Here is a 16933-nt window from a genome sequence, read left to right as displayed (position 1 = left end):
ACCGCTCACCCGAGCCGCTCGGAGGCCCGGGCTGCTTAAGTTCCTAGTCTCAGCCGGGCACGAGGACAGCGCCCGGGAGCGACTGCAGCCTCCGACCCCGGCTGGGCCAGCCCGGGCTGCTGAAGTCCCTAGTCTCGGCCGGGCACGAGGACAGCGCCCGGGAGCGACTGCAGCCTCCGACCCCGGCTGGGCCAGCCCGGGCTTCAGCTCACGCAGCCGTCGGGGGGCGCCCGGCGCGCAGCCCGGGGTGGGTGGTCCTGGCGAGTGGGGCTGCGAGGCAGACCGGCCCCACCCCGGGGCCGCCGAGGGGCGCGGGCTGGGGCGCGTGGCGGGCGGGGCTGGGCGGGGGCGGGCGCGAGGGCGGAGTCGCGGCCGAGGCGGCCGTGACCGGAGCGCGGCTCAGGGGCCCCAGTGGCCGCCGCGGAGCGAGGTTGCCTGGAGAGAGCGCCAGGGCGCAGAAGGGTTAACGGGCCACCGGGGGCTCGCAGAGCAGGTAGAGACCTCCCCGGGACCCCGGCCCCGGCCGCCCCTCTCCCGGGTCCCGTTAGACCGCCCGCCCCGCGCGCCCGCGTCGTCCCCTCTCCCTGCGCTGTGCGGTCGCGACCCCGCCACGACCCCGGACCCAGCTCCGGTGGCCTCGGACAATCTTCCAGCCCCTGGGGTCGAATTCCTGGGGAGGGAGTCTGATCCCGTGGAACTCTGGCCCCATCACCCGGGCGGGGAGTGAACCAAAATTCCTCCTAAGTCACATAGTAAAGTTGGAAAACAGACCCACGACCTCCCCGCGCGGCCGGCGCCTCCTGCCCTCTCTCTAGGAGGGTGCTCTCGGACGGTGTGCCCCCCACTGCACTCCTGAACTTGGAGGACAGGGTCGCCGCGAGGGACGCAGGTGGGTGCCCTTGATCCAGCTCAGCCCGATGGCAGAAGAGGTTGACAAAAAAGAAAGACACCTGTTGGGGTGGCCTGCCAGACCCAGGAGTTGAGGGCTCTGTGAGGGCTCGGGAATTCGGACCCAGGACAGGGATTCTCCATGGCTAGGCCCAGAAACACAGGGTCCAACCACTCTCCAGCGGGGAGACCTGGGGGTGAAGGGGTGAGCCCTGCGCAGGTCTCTGTTCCTTGGTCTTCACTGGGCAGTGTGGAGAGGTGTGGCCAGGAGGAACCCGCGTTTGTCCAGACCAGGGTCTACTCTGGCACCAGAGTGACCACCTCTGACCTCTCCTTTCCTCGTCCTGGGCGGGGAACAACACCAAATGAGGGACATAGAAAGGGGTGAGAAGCATAAATGTGCGTGTGTTTCTGCAGAGGAGGGGGCATGGGCCCCTGCCGGGCTGCGCAGGGGAGGGTGGGGTGGGACTTTTCCAGAGAGGGAGCCAGGCCTGGCCCGGGCCCCGGGAGCTCACGTCACCCCCACCCCTCACTTCTCCAGGGAACTGCCAAAGCCAAACCCAGCTCGGGACGGGATTATGTGTACTGGGTAGACCCGTGGAGAGGGGCGGCGAGAAGAGATCTCGGTGGCAGAGAGAAGCAGAGGCAGAGAGGGCATGAAGAGGGGTCGGCATCAGAGAAGGGGCAGGCAGTGACTATCACCCCAATTCTTCTTCCCTCAGCTGGAGTAACAAGAGTCAGGCAGAGCCTGAAGACTTGGGTGGAACATGGGCCCTTCTCTGGAGACCCTGGCCTCCCCCGTTCAGTCAGGGTGGAGTTGCTGACCTTAGTGGCCAGCCCAGCCAGGGGAAGGAGTGGCCATCGGCAACCCCCTCCCCAACCCCAATCCCTGAGGCGCCCGCTCTGGCTCAGCCACTCTGACCCCTCCCTCAAATTCCAAACCCTAGGTCTCAGGGAGGGCAGTGGGGCTGAGTGTCAGCCCCCAGGCACATTCCTACCCTTCTCTTGGTCATTTTCTGCCCCAGAGTTGGCCCACCTCAGCAATGCGAGGGCTCCCTGGATTCCTCTCCCGGGTGCCTTTCAGATCCAACAGAAACAGATTTTTTTTTTTCCTGGAAAGCAGAACTAAGAGTGGGATGAGGAGCAGGGGTGGGAAGGACTCAAAGTGAGAAGAAGGGGGCAAAGAGAGTCAGGCTTGGTGGCTGGGGTTTCTTCCAAGCCTCACTTCTCCAGTGTTCAAAGCTGAACTTCAGATGGACTTCCCGGCTCTTCAGAATGAGAGGCCTGTGGCTGGGGCATGAGGCAGCCCCGGCTGCACCTCTCCTTCCCGCTTCCCCAGCTGGTAGAGACGCACAGGAAACAAGCCCTCACTGAACCAACTCCGGATGCTGGCACCCAAAGTGGGTGTTACATTGCCGGCTTCTTCTCTAGAGATTAAACCGTCAACCCATTTAGCTTATCCCTTGGCCAAAAAGTGTCTGAGATGTGCCTAGATGTTCCCTAAAGAGCTTATCTAAGAAGGGAAGAGAAAGCCGGGAGGCAAGTAGGACAGAGAGATGACTGGGGAAGGTCTTGTTTCTGGAAGACCTAAGGAAGGGGCTTCTGGTGGGTCCTCAGAGACAGTGTCTGGCGCATCCTCAGTGGAGCCTTCCTCCTCTACTTTCTAGGCACCTCTGGGAGGGCAGGAGTGGGAGCAGATGACAACCATTTTAGAAGGAGCCCTCTGGCTGGGTGCGGTGGCTCACACCTGTCATCCCAGCACTTTGGCAGGCCAAGGCAGGAGAAGCGCTTGAGGCCTGGAGTTCGAGACCAGCCTGTGCAATTTAGCTGGATCCCATCTCCACCAAAAAATACCAAAATTAGCTGGGTGTGGTGGTGCACACATGTAGTCCCACCTACTCAGGAGGCTGAGGAAGAAGAGCCTGTGAGTTTGAGGCTGCAATGAGCTTTGGTGGCACCACTGCCCTCCAGCCTGGATGACAGAGTGAGATCTCCATCTCAAAAAAAAAAAAAGCCTTTTGTGTGTGCCTGAGCCGGCCTAGAAACAGTCCCTAGGTAGGATTTGGGGAGGAGCTAAGAAGCCCCTACAGGGCCCAGAGGTGGGGACTGAGCCTTAGTTGGAAGGCTGAGGTCAGCCCCTGACCATGTAGCCTCTACAGATGGACAAGGCAGTGATCCTCCCTGCTCCCACCCTGAGGATCCTAAAGGGATGGGCCAGTTTCACCCCCTCCTCCATATTCTCTGAGCTGTCCTCCCAGCCCCAAGCTCTCTGGACACTGGAGAGGTAACCACCAGGCTTCTGTCCCTGCAGAGAGCACCCTCCACGCCCAGATGCCTGCGTAGTTTTTGTGACCAGTCCACTCCTGCCTTCGCCTGGGGCAGTAGAGGGGGAGTGATGGAGAACTGGACTGGCAGGTGAGAGAAGGGGCCACGGGTCGGGGGGGAGGAAAAGGGGAGGTGCTGGGATGGCTCTGTGTCTGGAAGTGAGGGAAAGGGGACCACTGGGAGGGGCAGGGGAAGTGATGAGTAACTTCTGCTTTCTGAGAAGTTGGTAGTCAGGATATGTGAGCCGGCTGGGGGCGGAGGGCAGTGTTGCAACACCCCCTCTGGCTCCAGTCTGACGTCCCTCCCCTGGCCTTTGGTTTGCAGGCCCTGGCTGTATCTGCTGCTGCTTCTGTCCCTCCCTCAGCTCTGCTTGGATCAGGAGGTGAGTTCTGGACAAGTGAGCAGCTGCAGCCTGCCTGCCACCCTTTCATCTCCCCCTAGGCTCCCACCCCATCTCTCCAGGCCACGCCTCCATTCCCCACAGCCCACCCACCTCCCCTGCCAACTCCCCAGTTCCCTGCCTCATAACACCAAGAGGCCGAGGTGTAGTTCTCCCTCTGCTGCTGAATGTGACCTTGGACTGGTAGCGACTCCGTGAGCCTCAGTGTTGGTCTACATGGACGCTCTGGACAGTTCCCTCTAATCCTTCCAATTCTGTCTGACCTTTTTCTCTATATAGGTGTTGTCCGGACACTCTCTTCAGACACCTACAGAGGAGGGCCAGGGCCCCGAAGGTGTCTGGGGACCTTGGGTCCAGTGGGCCTCTTGCTCCCAGCCCTGCGGGGTAGGGGTGCAGCGCAGGAGCCGGACATGTCAGCTCCCTAAAGTGCAGCTCCACCTGAGTCTGCCCCTCCCTCCCCGGCCCCCAAGACATCCAGAAGCCCTCCTCCCCCGGGGCCAGGGTCCCAGACCCCAGACTTCTCCAGAAACCCTCCCCTTGTACAGGACACAGTCTCGGGGAAGGGGTGGCCCACTTCGAGGTCCCGCTTCCCACCTAGGGAGAGAGGAGACCCAGGAGATTCGAGAGGCCAGGAGGTGAGAGGCCTGGGTGGAAGAGGTGGGCCTTGGGCAAGGTGGGGGCTTAGCATGAAGGAAAGGGGAGCACGGGTGGCTTCAGAGGGCTTGTCTTTGGTGCCAGGAAGTAAACTGGGGAAACAGGGTCAGAGGTGGTCAGAGCTGTGCCCCCACATCTGAAACACCTTCTCAGGTCCCGGCTTCGAGACCCCATCAAGCCAGGAATGTTCGGTTATGGGAGAGTGCCCTTTGCATTGCCACTGCACCGGAACCGCAGGCACCCTCGGAGGCCACCCAGATCTGAGCTGTCCCTGATCTCTTCTAGAGGGGAAGAGCCCATTCCATCCCCTACTCCAAGAGCAGAGCCATTCTCCGCAAACGGCAGCCCCCAGACTGAGCTCCCTCCCACAGAACTGTCTGTCCACACCCCATCCCCCACAGCAGAACCTCTAAGCCCTGAAACTGCTCAGACAGAGGTGGCCCCCAGAACCAGGCCTGCCCCCCTACGGCATCACCCCAGGGCCCAGGCCTCTGGCACAGAGCCCCCCTCACCCACACACTCCTTAGCAGAAGGTGGCTTCTTCCGTGCATCCCCTCAGCCACGAAGGCCAAGTTCCCAGGGTTGGGCCAGTCCCCAGGTAGCAGGGAGACGCCCTGATCCTTTTCCTTCGGTCCCTCGGGGCCGAGGCCAGCAGGGCCAGGGGCCTTGGGGAACGGGGGGGACTCCTCACGGGCCCCTCCTGGAGCCTGACCCTCAGCACCCGGGCGCCTGGCTGCCCCTGCTGAGCAACGGCCCCCATGCCAGCTCCCTCTGGAGCCTCTTTGCTCCCAGTAGCCCTATCCCAAGATGTTCTGGGGAGAGTGAACAGCTAAGAGCCTGCAGCCAAGCGGTGAGTCTCCTCGGGCCTCCCCTCCCAACCCCGACCTCCAGTGTGGCTTCCCTGCCCTGAAGCTGGGTCCTCAGCTTCCGCTTGGCACCTGAGGGAGAAGGGCCTTGGCATCTGACCACCTCAGGGCAGGGGTCTTGGAGCTCTTCCGCTGACCTGAGCCTCCCACCTGCTCCCCAGGTTCAGCCCTGACCCTACCCTCATTTTGCTCCCCAGCTCTGACTCCTTTGTACCCCTCACCGCAGCCCTGCCCCCCTGAGCAGCCAGACCCTCGGGCCCTGCAGTGCGCAGCCTTTAACTCCCAGGAATTTATGGGCCAGCTGTATCAGTGGGAGCCCTTCACTGAAGGTGAGGTTTCTTGCTCACCCCTGGGCAGTGGTGGCTTGGAATTGGGGATGAAGGGGAGAGGAGATACCTGGTTACTCCCAGCCCTGAATGACTTCCAGCCCCTCTGCTTCCCCTGCGCCATGCCTTCTTTCTTCTCCCTGGGGCTGGGTCAGGAGACAGCACAGGTGGTGAGTGGTCTGCAGAAGGGTCGGGGTGGGAGGAGGAGGTGTGGGAGACACGCTTTGTCCGGACTCCCCTGGGAAGGCCATCACTGGGGGTCAGGTGGCTGTGACACAAGAGGGCCATGGTGGGAGAGATCCTGTCCAGCCGTGACAGCCAGGTGGGGGTGTGCCACGCATCCTGGGCACTATCGTATCGGTTGCTCCCAGGTTACCATCCGCTTCATTTTAGGCCTGTGTTAACTTGACACCAGGACAAGCACTCAAGAGCTCTGAACACACAGAATCATGGGCATCAGGGATTGCTCCTCTCTCAGTTCAGAGTCCCCTTGATGGTCTCGGTGACCTCAACTGACCTGACCACCTTTTTTTTTTTTTTTCTGAGACAGAGTCTCACTCTGTCGCCCAGGCTGGAGTACAGTGGCACGATCTCAGCTCACTGCAACCTCTGCTTCCTGGGTTCAAGCAATTCTCCTGCCTCAGCCTCCCGAGTAGCTGGGACTACAGGCATGTGCCACCACGCCTGGTTAATTTTTGTATTTGTAGTGGAGACGGGGTTTCACCATGTTGGCCAGGCTGGTCTTGAACTCCTGACCTAATGATGCACCCACCTCGGCCTCCCAGAGTGCTGGGATTACAGGCATGAGCCACTGCGCCCGGCCCTGACCACCTCAGCTTGTGCTGTTGTCACATTTCCTTCATCCACAGTGACCTGGGCAACCTCAAGGTGCCCCCTCTGGGGCCTCTCTCAGCTGACCTCCCACCAGGGAGCCCACTAACCACCCTTCTACCCTGTCCCTTAGTCCAGGGCTCCCAGCGCTGTGAACTGAACTGCCGGCCCCGTGGCTTCCGCTTCTATGTCCGTCACACCGAAAAGGTCCAGGATGGGACCCTGTGTCAGCCTGGAGCCCCTGACATCTGTGTGGCTGGACGCTGTCTGGTGAGGGAAGGTGTGCACACACACACACATGCATATGCACACAGACACACACATGCCCCCATATGCATACACATGTACACACACACATGTATGAACACATGCACACATGCAAGCACATACACACACACATATGCACACAGACACGCACAGACACACACATGCACACACATGCACATGCACACGCATATGGACACAGACATGCATGCACATGTGCACACGTGCATGAACATATGCACACACACATGCATGCAGACACACATGCACACACATGTAGACACGCATGCATGAACACATGCACACATGCACACACACGTATTTGCACAGTCTCAATTCAACAACAAAACACCATACTGAGATCACCAAGGGAGAATTCTCACCTGCCAAGCTGTGCTGAGCAGAGCCTGAAGGATCTGATTGGGCACCTGTCCGTGTCCCTGGGTCTGGCTGGGGATGGTGGGGCTGTTTTTGTGCTCTCACTTGTGGCACAAAAAGCAGGGTAGTGAGCTGAGGCTCCCAAGGGGACCGGGGTGGGGTTGAGGTGGTGTCTGGCGTTCTGTGGCCGCTGCCTCACCTCACTCTCTCCAGAGCCCCGGCTGTGATGGGATCCTTGGCTCTGGCAGGCGTCCTGATGGCTGTGGAGTCTGTGGGGGTGATGATTCTACCTGTCGCCTTGTTTCGGGGAACCTCACTGACCGAGGGGGCCCCCTGGGCTATCAGAAGATCTTGTGGATTCCAGCGGGAGCCTCGCGGCTCCAGATTGCCCAGCTCCGGCCTAGCTCCAACTACCTGGGTGAGCACCCAGCTGCCTCCCCTTCCACTTCCGTCTCTGTTCGGCCCTCCATACCCCCACTCAGAGCAGTGAGCAAGCCAAACAGAGGGAAGTCCAGGGCCTAGCCCCTCCCCTCGTGGAAGGAGTGAGGAAGCTGAGAGGGCTTGGGGGGATCTTAGGTTCTGGTGGGAGCTTCTATAGGCTAAGGACACGGTGTGGGAGGAGGAAGGTATTATCACCCTGGAATTTCCCGATCTCTCACCTCTGACCCGCAGCACTTCGTGGCCCTGGGGGCCGGTCCATCATCAATGGGAACTGGGCTGTGGATCCCCCTGGGTCCTACAGGGCCGGCGGGACCGTCTTTCGATATAACCGTCCTCCCAGGGAGGAGGGCAAAGGGGAGAGTCTGTCGGCTGAAGGCCCCACCACCCAGCCTGTGGATGTCTATGTGAGCCTGGGGCCAGGGGCAGCTGAATGCTGGGGAGGGAGGCCGTTCCCTCTAAGGGCAGAGCTGTGGTTGTCAAGATGGGAGAGAGAGCTGGTGGCATCCTCTTCTGGCCACCCGCACATATTCATTATCTTCTCTTCTCCCCAGATGATCTTTCAGGAGGAAAACCCAGGCGTTTTTTATCAGTATGTCATCTCTTCACCTCCTCCAATCCTTGAGAACCCCACCCCAGAGCCCCCTGTCCCCCAGCTTCAGCCGGGTAAGACTCTGACCCCTGCACTTGGAAGGAGGAGGGAGAGGCTGCAGGGTTGGCTCGGGGCAGTGGGGTGGCATCTGATTCGCCTGCTCCCCTGCACAGAGATTCTGAGGGTGGAGCCCCCACTCGCTCCGGCGCCCCGCCCAGCCCGGACCCCAGGCACCCTCCAGCGTCAGGTGCGGATCCCCCAGATGCCCGCCCCGCCCCATCCCAGGACACCCCTGGGGTCTCCAGCTGCGTACTGGAAACGAGTGGGACACTCTGCATGCTCAGCGTCCTGTGGGAAAGGTGAGACATCTCGGTCCAAACCCCCCATCTGACACTCCCGCGTCCCGGATTGTGGGGCCACGCCCGACCCTGCGTCTGGGACACCACTGAGCTTGGGCTCTAGCCTCCTGCCTCCCTGGCTGCCTTCTCACCCACTCAGGTGTCTGGCGCCCCATTTTCCTCTGCATCTCCCGTGAGTCGGGAGAGGAACTGGATGAACGCAGCTGTGCCGCGGGTGCCAGGCCCCCAGCCTCCCCTGAACCCTGCCATGGCACCCCATGCCCCCCATAGTGAGTATGGGGGAGCCCACAGGGAGGGTTAGGGTACTGGAAACACAGCAGTTGCCCCCAGAATCTTACCTGAACTCTGCACTCAATGCAGCATCTCCTGGCTGCAGAGAGACAACATTAGATTAGAAGGGCAGACATTCGGTAGGCAGCAAGAAAGCCATGGCAGGCTGAGCCCCCCAGGAACCCAGACTCCAAACGCCAAACGTGCCCACTCTCCTCTGAGGCCCCCACGTCCAGTGTGTCTTCCATCTCTGCTGCCACGGCAGCCCCACACATCTCATCTGTGTCTCCGCCTCTTCCCTGCCCTGCTGGTGCCTGCAGCTGGGAGGCTGGCGAGTGGACATCCTGCAGCCGCTCCTGTGGCCCCGGCACCCAGCACCGCCAGCTGCAGTGCCGGCAGGAATTTGGGGGGGGTGGCTCCTCGGTGCCCCCAGAGCGCTGTGGACATCTCCCCCGGCCCCACATCACCCAGTCTTGCCAGCTGCGCCTCTGTGGCCATTGGGAAGTTGGCTCTCCTTGGAGCCAGGTGAGTTTGCCCAGGCAAGGAGGTGCTGGGGAGGGGAACGGGCACAGGTGAACAACAGCAGTGGTTTTTCAACTTCTTTTTCATCAGCAGAAACTATTTACAAACAGGGTTTCATATGGACCCCCAATATAGAAGTCAGATAAGGGACTGAACCAGGGACTGGGGGCCCAGGGCCCTAGGGCTCAGCCTCCTCCTCAGCCCACGAAGCCATGTGACTGCTGGGCTGGGGATCGAAGGCAGAGCCTGGTTCTGAAGCCTAGAGCTGGAAGCTGGCTGAGAAGGTCTGGGAAGCCCAGCTCCCTGGATTCCCCTCGCCCCCTCAGTGCTCCGTGCGGTGTGGCCGGGGCCAGAGAAGCCGGCAGGTTCGCTGTGTTGGGAACAATGGTGATGAAGTGAGCGAGCAGGAGTGTGCGTCAGGCCCCCCGCAGCCCCCCAGCAGAGAGGCCTGTGACATGGGGCCCTGTACTACCGCCTGGTTCCACAGCGACTGGAGCTCCAAGGTGAGCCCGGAACCCCCAGCCATGTCCTGCATCCTGGGTAACCATGCCCAGGACACCTCAGCCTTTCCAGCACAGCTCAATAAACGTATTGATCAAGCGCCTGCTATATGCCTGACCCTGGGAACTCAGAGATAAGTGAGAACAACTTCCATGAGGGGCCCGGCTAGGATTCCTCGTCCAGGCCTGGTACCCGGGGACATTCCCAACCACCCAGGATTCGGACCCAGGATGCATCCCTCCCTGCCCCGCTACTGTCCCTTGTGCCAGTCACCAGCAGGCCCCTCACACAGGCCGCTCTCCTCCTCCGCAGTGCTCAGCGGAGTGTGGGACGGGAATCCAGCGGCGCTCTGTGGTCTGCCTTGGGAGTGGGGCAGCCCTCGGGCCAGGCCAGGGGGAAGCAGGAGCAGGAACTGGGCAGAGCTGTCCAACAGGAAGCCGGCCCCCCGACATGCGTGCCTGCAGCCTGGGGCCCTGTGAGAGAACTTGGCGCTGGTACACAGGGCCCTGGGGTGAGGTAAGCTGAGCGCCTGCTGAGAGCAGGAAGGGGGTGCCAGTCCCAGTGGAATTCCTTGTGGGCACTTGGGGTGCTCTCTGTCCTCCCCTCCCCTCATCACCCTGCCCTCCCCCTACACTAGTGCTCCTCCGAATGTGGCTCTGGCACACAGCGTAGAGACATCATCTGTGTATCCAAACTGGGGACGGAGTTCAACGTGACTTCTCCGAGCAACTGTTCTCACCTCCCCAGGCCCCCTGCCCTGCAGCCCTGTCAAGGGCAGGCCTGCCAGGACCGATGGTTTTCCACGCCCTGGAGCCCGGTGAGTGCCTGGCTGCGCTGCCCTGCCCTGCTCAGCCTGGGCCCCTAGGGGAGGGGAGCTCCTCTCGCTGTACCCCCTCCAGGTCTCTCTATGCCCCAGAATAAGCCCAGCCAAGCGTTACCACTGTCCTACTTCTAATAGACTTGGAGGAAAGATGGGCCCTCTCCATTTGGGATTTCACAATGTCCTAGGAGGGTCCCCACCACCACCTTTTGGGGAGATAGGTGGCAGCCAGGGGTTAAGGAGGATCCCGGGCCTGGCAAAGGTCTGATATGATGGCTGGGGTCGCCCCAGTGTTCTCGCTCCTGCCAAGGGGGAACGCAGACACGGGAGGTCCAGTGCCTGAGCACCAACCAGACCCTCAGCACCCGATGCCCTCCTCAACTGCGGCCCTCCAGGAAGCGCCCCTGTAACAGCCAACCCTGCAGCCAGCGCCCTGGTAAAGAGCCCCCTCTCCCCAATCCCCAATACAGTGGATTAGCTGAAGTATGGGAGGAGATGAGAAAGGACCAGTGGGAATGGGCAGCACACCCATTCCCAGACGGGTGGGTCCTGGTGACTCTCTTGTGCCCACTGGCCTCCTCTGTCCCCAGATGATCAATGCAAGGACAGCTCTCCACATTGCCCCCTGGTGGTACAGGCCCGGCTCTGCGTCTACCCCTACTACACAGCCACCTGTTGCCGCTCTTGCGCACATGTCCTGGAGCGGTCTCCCCAGGATCCCTCCTGAAAGGGGTCCGGGGCACCTTCACGGTTTTCTGTGCCACCATCGGTCACCCATTGATCGGCCCACTCTGAACCCCCTGGCTCTCCAGCCTGTCCCAGTCTCAGCAGGGATGTCCTCCAGGTGACAGAGGGTGGCAAGGTGACTGACAGAAAGTGACTTTCAGGGCTGTGGTCAGGCCCATGTGGTGGTGTGATGGGTGTGTGCACATATGCCTCAGGTGTGCTTTTGGGACTGCATGGATATGTGTGTGCTCAAACGTGTATCACTTTTCAAAAAGAGGTTACACAGACTGAGAAGGACAAGACCTGTTTCCCTGAGACTTTTTCCTAGGTGGAGAGGAAAGCAAGTCTGCAGTTCCTTGCTAATCTGAGCTACTTAGAGTGTGGTCTCCCCACCAACTCCAGTTTTGTGCCCTAAGCCTCATTTCTCATGTTCAGACCTCACATCTTCTAAGCCGCCCTGTGTCTCTGACCCCTTCTCATTTGCCTAGTATCTCTGCCCCTGCCTCCCTAATTAGCTAGGGCTGGGGTCAGCCACTGCCAATCCTGCCTTACCCAGGAAGGCAGGAGGAAAGAGACTGCCTCTCCAGAGCAAGGCCCAGCTGGGCAGAGGGTGAAAAAGAGAAATGTGAGCATGCGCTCCCCCCCACACCCCGCCCAGCCCCTAGCCCCACTCCCTGCCTCCTGAAATGGTTCCCACCCAGAACTAATTTATTTTTTATTAAAGATGGTCATGACAAATGAGAAATGAGCTCTTCCTTGTCGGCTACGGACCCCTCAGCAGTGTGAAGGCAGACGGTAGGGTGGGCAGGGGAACAGCATTAGAGCCCAGGAGAGTTTGTTTGGGTCAGAGAATCCCCGCCAGCCCCAGGCCCTGCAGGCTGGTCATGGGCCACTAGAGGTCACCAGTTCTCCCATTTGAGGTGTGGGGCGCTGGGTTCCAGAGCTGAAGGAAGGGCTGCGCGGCCGCGGTGCGCTTTTTGGTGGGTCGAGTCTCTCTGGGAAGTCTCCGGGTATCTGCGCCTTTCCGCTGGGGCCTGAGCGAAGGGCAGTTGGCTTGTCGAAGCTCTTTTTTCCTGTTCCCTTTCTCTAGCCCTGCCTTCTGTCTCCCTTTCTGCCGTACACATTTCCCTACGCTCTGGGGCTTCTCCTGGGGTGGGGAAAGGGAAGGGATTCCTGCCCCGAGCCCTTCCCCTGGAGGAGGAGGAGCCCGGCCCGGCTCCGGGGCCCTGGGCGGGGCTGAGGGAGGAGCGGGGCAGCACTGGATGTCCTGCCAAAGCCACATTCCTCAGAGATGGCTCAGCCTGGCCTCCTTCCTCCTCCTACTCGCTTCTCTCAAGGTAGAGAACTTGCTAGAGGCGGCCTGAGAGGGGCAGGCCTTTGCCATCACATCCTCTCCCAGACCCCTGCCATTCGGAGACTGAGGCCGAGTCTCTCCTGGAAGCCGGGCTGCCCAGGAGGGGCGGTACCGCAGCAGCGCCCCCGCTCGCGACTCCACAAGCCCAGCTGAGCACGGCCGGGAATACGGGGCCTGCGGAAACAGTGAACTCAGTGGCTGCTGTTTTCTGAGCACCTGAACCCTGTGGGGGACGACAGAGTTGCCCGAGGCGGCAGGATGTCCCCACACTCGTGGTCCCCCGCACATCTTCCTGTTGCTTTGGGACTCGGGCTTTCTCTGGGTTGAAAGTGGCTGAGAAGGAAGAATTTGGACATCTTAAGAGGAGAGCGAGTGGGGAAGGAGGCAAAAGGGAATGGAGAAGGAAGATAAAACTGACGTCAGCCCAGGGCAGGGAGCGAGGAAAGGGGACCACAAGGAAAGCCCAGTTCCAACGTCTCTGCTGAGCCTAAAGAGGCCTCAGCAGGGAATCACAGATGTGGGGGGCCAGGGAAACGGGATCCGAGCCCGCCCAGTAGGTATAGAAGGCCGAAGGCAGAGTCCTGAGACCCAGGGAGGGGTGGGGTGGAGGCTGGGGCCCTCCCAGCGATTCCTGGAAGCCCAGAGCTGGGCGGTGCCGGCTCAGCTGACTTCCCCGAAGCTCCCCTCCCTCTGCTCAGGGCTGTTGCTGGGCAGGTTTGGCGTTTGCCCTGAGCCTGAGAACCAATCGCAGGTGGAGGTGCGGTCGCAGCCCCTCGCAGGGCTCCCCGGCTTCAGCACCCCCTTTCTCTTTCTGCCCGCCCATGAGCTCCCTCTCGGCCTCCAGCCTCTGACCTCTCAGGAGGTGGGCTCTCATCGGGGGGTCTGCTCCCTTTCCCCTCTTATTTTAGAGCTAGGACTCAGTGCAGCCCCTAAGGATTCCTTCCTCTGGTCACTGAGGTCATTATGGGGTCAATGTGGAAGTTCTCAGGAAAGGGAACCCGACCCCAAGCAATCCCTTTTCTTGGCCCCGTAGAGGGGAGTAGTGTGGCCAGACACCTGTTCGCTGACCTCTGAAACCCTCTGGAGGGACTTGGGAGAGCAGAAGCTGCAGCCTGAGGGCAGAGGAATGTGGGGAGGGCCCCTGGGTTTGGTGCACTAGTGGGAATTTAGGGAAGGACTCAGAGGAACTGGACCCCTGAGAATTGAGATGAGGGTGGGGTAGTGATAGGAACAAACTTGATACGCACAAGAAAGATCAAGCATGCAAAAGGCCTGCAAATTGTTGAGGATGCCTCCTTTCTGAGGGTGTGCTGGGGGAGGGGGTTGTGGTTTGAGTATCAGTGACACTAGGGGTGATCTGTGCTCTCACAAGTTCAGCTGGGTCAGGATTCCTCTCCCCTCCCCCTCCCAGCTTCCCCAGGGTAAATACCCACCCAATTTAAGTTGCAGCTTTTGGACTAAATTTAGCTCCTGGACTTCCCCAACCCCCAGGCCTCCCTGTAAGCAGGTGCTCACAGCTGCAGCGTGGGTCTGGTGGAGAGTTTGAACCTTCTCCTCACCTCCACTCATCCAGATTCCACCTTTCTGGTAACTAGGAGTGAAGCAGAGCACAGGAATCCAGTGGCTGGCCCAGGGCATAAGTGTCTCAGCCTTAAGCCACCTTCTCCCAGGAAACCTGTAAGAGAAGAGCTCTGGTGGGAGACTCTAGATGGACATGGAGGGTGGTGGGGTGTAGAGAGAACAAGATGCCAGGAGAGCCTCCGTCCAGATTCTCTCCAGCCAGACCCTCTCTCATTCCTTGCTCTCCCCTTGTCCCCAGGTTTACAAATAGAGACTTCATGTTAGCATCTTCCCCACCAGAGTAAACTGACCCAGGAAGCCCTCTCCTCTCTTTGAACCATGGAGAATCATGCTACTGTAGAAATTATGGTTTGGGGAGGTGTGTGTTTCAAGTAGAGGTGGTTTGCCACAGGTAGGTGATGAAGAGCTGTCAGCTTTAAAGGGCAGAGACAACATCTAAAGGAAGTAGAAAGCCTCAGGAAAGTACCTAAGTCTAAGTCTGTCAACAAGAGACAGAAAAAGTTTGGGTTAACCTCAAAGTAGCCAGCATAAACCCTGAATCTGACTTTTGGGCTTCCTGACCTAGGAGACTGGGAAAACTCAAGAAGAGGGTGTTTCAGGGCTGAGTGTGAAGGAAGAAAGGATTTGAGGGAGGAATGTGTAAGATTAGTCCAAAACAAGGTATGCACGAGATATGGCAGTCAGATGCCAGGGAGACATCAGCTCTGCCAGCTGAAGGGGAGGTGCAGAGTTGGCTGGAAGCTGGCCAGAGCAGAGCATTTCTTCTGTGAGCACTGGAGAGCTGTGCTGAGAGGCCTGGGAAGAGCCCTGTGCTGGGGGAGGAAGGCTAGGTTGGGTCGGCAAGTTTGTGTGCTGTGTTCTTCTGAGCCTTACCTGAATCTCTTGAGATAGCTCCACTGAACTTTGAGTGAAGACGAAAAGAAACTGGGAGAAAGAGGGTGGGATTATAAAAAAAGGAGCAGACTGTACCCCTGGGATCCCTAGGCTAAAAGGCCCTCCCCTTGATGAGACAGGCAGAGATCATCTCCCCTGGAACAAGAGAGGAACATCTTCCTCTCTCCCATCGCTACATTCCTCTCCTCCTTACTGTTGACTATTGGTTGCCTGCCTCTTTCATCACAAAATGAGACTCCTCTTTAGCTTTAGTAGAGGGTTGGGCAAACTTTTTCTCTACAGGAGTAGATGATAAATATGTTAGGCTTTGCAGGCCCTATCATCTCTGTTGCAGCTTCTCTACTGTAGCAGCACAAAGCAGCCATAGACAATAAGTAAACAAATGGGCTTAGCTGTGTTCCAATCAGACTTGTGACACTAAAGTTTTAATTTTTTTTTTTTTTTTTTTTGAGACAGGATCTTGCTTTGTTGCCCAGGGTAGAGTGCGGGGGTGGGGCGCAATCGTAGCTCACTGCAGTTTTGACCTCCAGGGCTCAAGCCATCCTCCTGCCTCAGCCTCCCAAGTAGCTGGGACCACAGGTGCAGGTCACCACACCCAGCTAATTAAAAAAATTTTTTTTGTAGAGACAAGGTCTCACTGTGTTGCCCAGGCTGGTCCTGAACTACTGGGCTCAAGCAGTTCTCCCACCTCAGCCTCCCAAAGTGCTGGAATTACAGGCATGAGCCACTGTGCCCGGCCCATTTTTTTCAACCATTTAAAAATACCAAAATGATTCTTAGCTTGTGGGCCATACAAAAACAGGCAGCAGGGCAAATTTGGCAGGGAGGTGGTTTCTGACCCTGGGGATTTTTCCTAACTGGTGACTCCTGCTCTGCCTAGCCATAGAAAGTCCTGTTTGTGTCTCTTCCGGGCCTCAAAATACAGCTGTAGAACCTTTTAATTCAACATACTCTACTGATGCCTGGTTCTTAATTGCTTCTCCTAGGGAATTTAAGGACTTGAAAATGGTTAATAGAGTAAACCCTTAAGGGACAGTCCTGAAACTCCTTCTATTTGTGTAGTGCTTTAAGGTAAAAGCACAAAGCACGTGTATCAATAGTCTCTCTTTAAATCTTTGCGGTAATAAGATAGCTGACAGTATCGTTAAGTCCTGTTTATAGGGGAGAAAATTAAGGCTTCAGATCTAGTTTCTTCACTTTTTTTTTTTTTTTTTAGATGGAGTTTTGCTCTTGTTGCCCAGGCTGGGGTGCAATGGTGTGATCTCGGCTCACTGCAACCTCCGCCTCCCGGGTTCAAGCGATTCTACTCACTCAGCCTCCCAAGTAGCTGGGACTACAGGCATGTGTCACCATGCCTGGCTAATGTTGTATTTTTAATAGAGACAGGGTTTCACCATGTTGGTCAGGGTGGTCTCGAACTCCTGACCTCAAGTGATCCACTCGCCTCAGCCTCCCGAAGTGTTGGGATTACAGGCACCACGCCTGGCCAAAAACACTTTTAAAAATTTATTTTTGGTTAGACACGGTGGCTCACGCCTGTAATCCCAGCACTTTGAGAGGCCAAGGCAGGCAGATCACCTAAGTCCAGGAGTTGAAGACCACCCTGGCCAACACTGTGAGACCCTGTTTCCATTTATGTAAAAATAAAAGAATTTTTTAAAATTATATGTATATTTTTAAGAGACAGGGTCTCACTATGTTGCCTAGGCTAGACTTGAACTCCTAAGCTCAAGCAATCCTCCCGCCTCAGCTTCTTGAATAGCTGGGTCTATGGGGTGCCTGGCTTCCTTCTTTTCTATTTTTTTTTTTTTTTTTTTTTTTTTTTTTGAAACAGGGTCTTGCTGTGTCATCAGGCTGAAATGCTGTGTCATTAGGCTGAAATGCAGTGGCACAATCACAGCTCACTGCAGCCTCAACTTCCTAGGCTCAAGTGATCCTTCTGCC

General features: G+C 58.3%; 3 protein-coding genes across 10 annotated transcripts; 2 read left to right on the top strand and 1 right to left on the bottom strand.

Annotated features, from left to right (window-relative positions):
- Positions 1–360: 360 nt before the first annotated feature.
- On the top strand, positions 361–11905 carry ADAMTSL4 (ADAMTS like 4). Of its 8 annotated transcripts, none has more exons than XM_055358161.2 (19): positions 361–493; positions 746–889; positions 3200–3303; positions 3538–3595; positions 4159–4248; positions 4421–5117; positions 5360–5462; positions 6424–6560; positions 7146–7350; positions 7605–7777; positions 7925–8036; positions 8136–8321; positions 8461–8590; positions 8912–9116; positions 9440–9616; positions 9927–10130; positions 10252–10431; positions 10726–10870; positions 11025–11905. In XM_055358161.2, exons 6-19 carry the CDS (start codon positions 4452–4454, stop codon positions 11159–11161), a joined length of 2760 nt encoding a protein of 919 aa, XP_055214136.1. In that variant the 5' UTR covers positions 361–493; positions 746–889; positions 3200–3303; positions 3538–3595; positions 4159–4248; positions 4421–4451; the 3' UTR covers positions 11162–11905. The 8 variants fall into 8 exon arrangements, with proteins under 8 accessions (XP_055214136.1, XP_055214135.1, XP_055214123.1 ...); XM_055358160.2 differs by having other exon boundaries at positions 3893–4248; XM_004026583.4 differs by having other exon boundaries at positions 388–493; positions 816–889; positions 3893–4248.
- Positions 905–2017, top strand: LOC109025875 (uncharacterized). Its single transcript, XM_019021757.3, has one exon. It carries the CDS (start codon positions 1286–1288, stop codon positions 2015–2017), a length of 732 nt encoding a protein of 243 aa, XP_018877302.1. The 5' UTR covers positions 905–1285.
- Positions 11895–14046, bottom strand: LOC109025877 (uncharacterized protein ADAMTSL4-AS1). Its single transcript, XM_055358913.2, has one exon. It carries the CDS (start codon positions 12440–12442, stop codon positions 12053–12055), a length of 390 nt encoding a protein of 129 aa, XP_055214888.1. The 5' UTR covers positions 12443–14046; the 3' UTR covers positions 11895–12052.
- Between the last annotated feature and the right edge of the window lie 2887 nt (positions 14047–16933).

Source organism: Gorilla gorilla, chromosome 1, assembly GCF_029281585.2.
Source record: "Gorilla gorilla gorilla isolate KB3781 chromosome 1, NHGRI_mGorGor1-v2.1_pri, whole genome shotgun sequence".
Classification (NCBI taxonomy): Eukaryota; Metazoa; Chordata; class Mammalia; order Primates; family Hominidae; genus Gorilla; species Gorilla gorilla.
Note: the sequence above shows the minus strand (reverse complement) of the source record. Positions and strands in the feature narration are given on the sequence as shown.

Coding starts and splice junctions, on each gene's coding strand:
- LOC109025875 (XM_019021757.3), top strand. CDS start 1,286: ATGTGCGTGTGTTTCTGCAGAGGAGGGGGCATGGGCCCCTGCCGGGCT.
- ADAMTSL4 (XM_019021742.3), top strand. Junction 7,351..7,604: donor GCCTAGCTCCAACTACCTGG/GTGAGCACCCAG, acceptor TCTGACCCGCAG/CACTTCGTGGCCCTGGGGGC. Junction 8,322..8,460: donor CTCAGCGTCCTGTGGGAAAG/GTGAGACATCTC, acceptor TCACCCACTCAG/GTGTCTGGCGCCCCATTTTC.
- LOC109025877 (XM_055358913.2), bottom strand. CDS start 12,442: ATGTGGCTTTGGCAGGACATCCAGTGCTGCCCCGCTCCTCCCTCAGCC.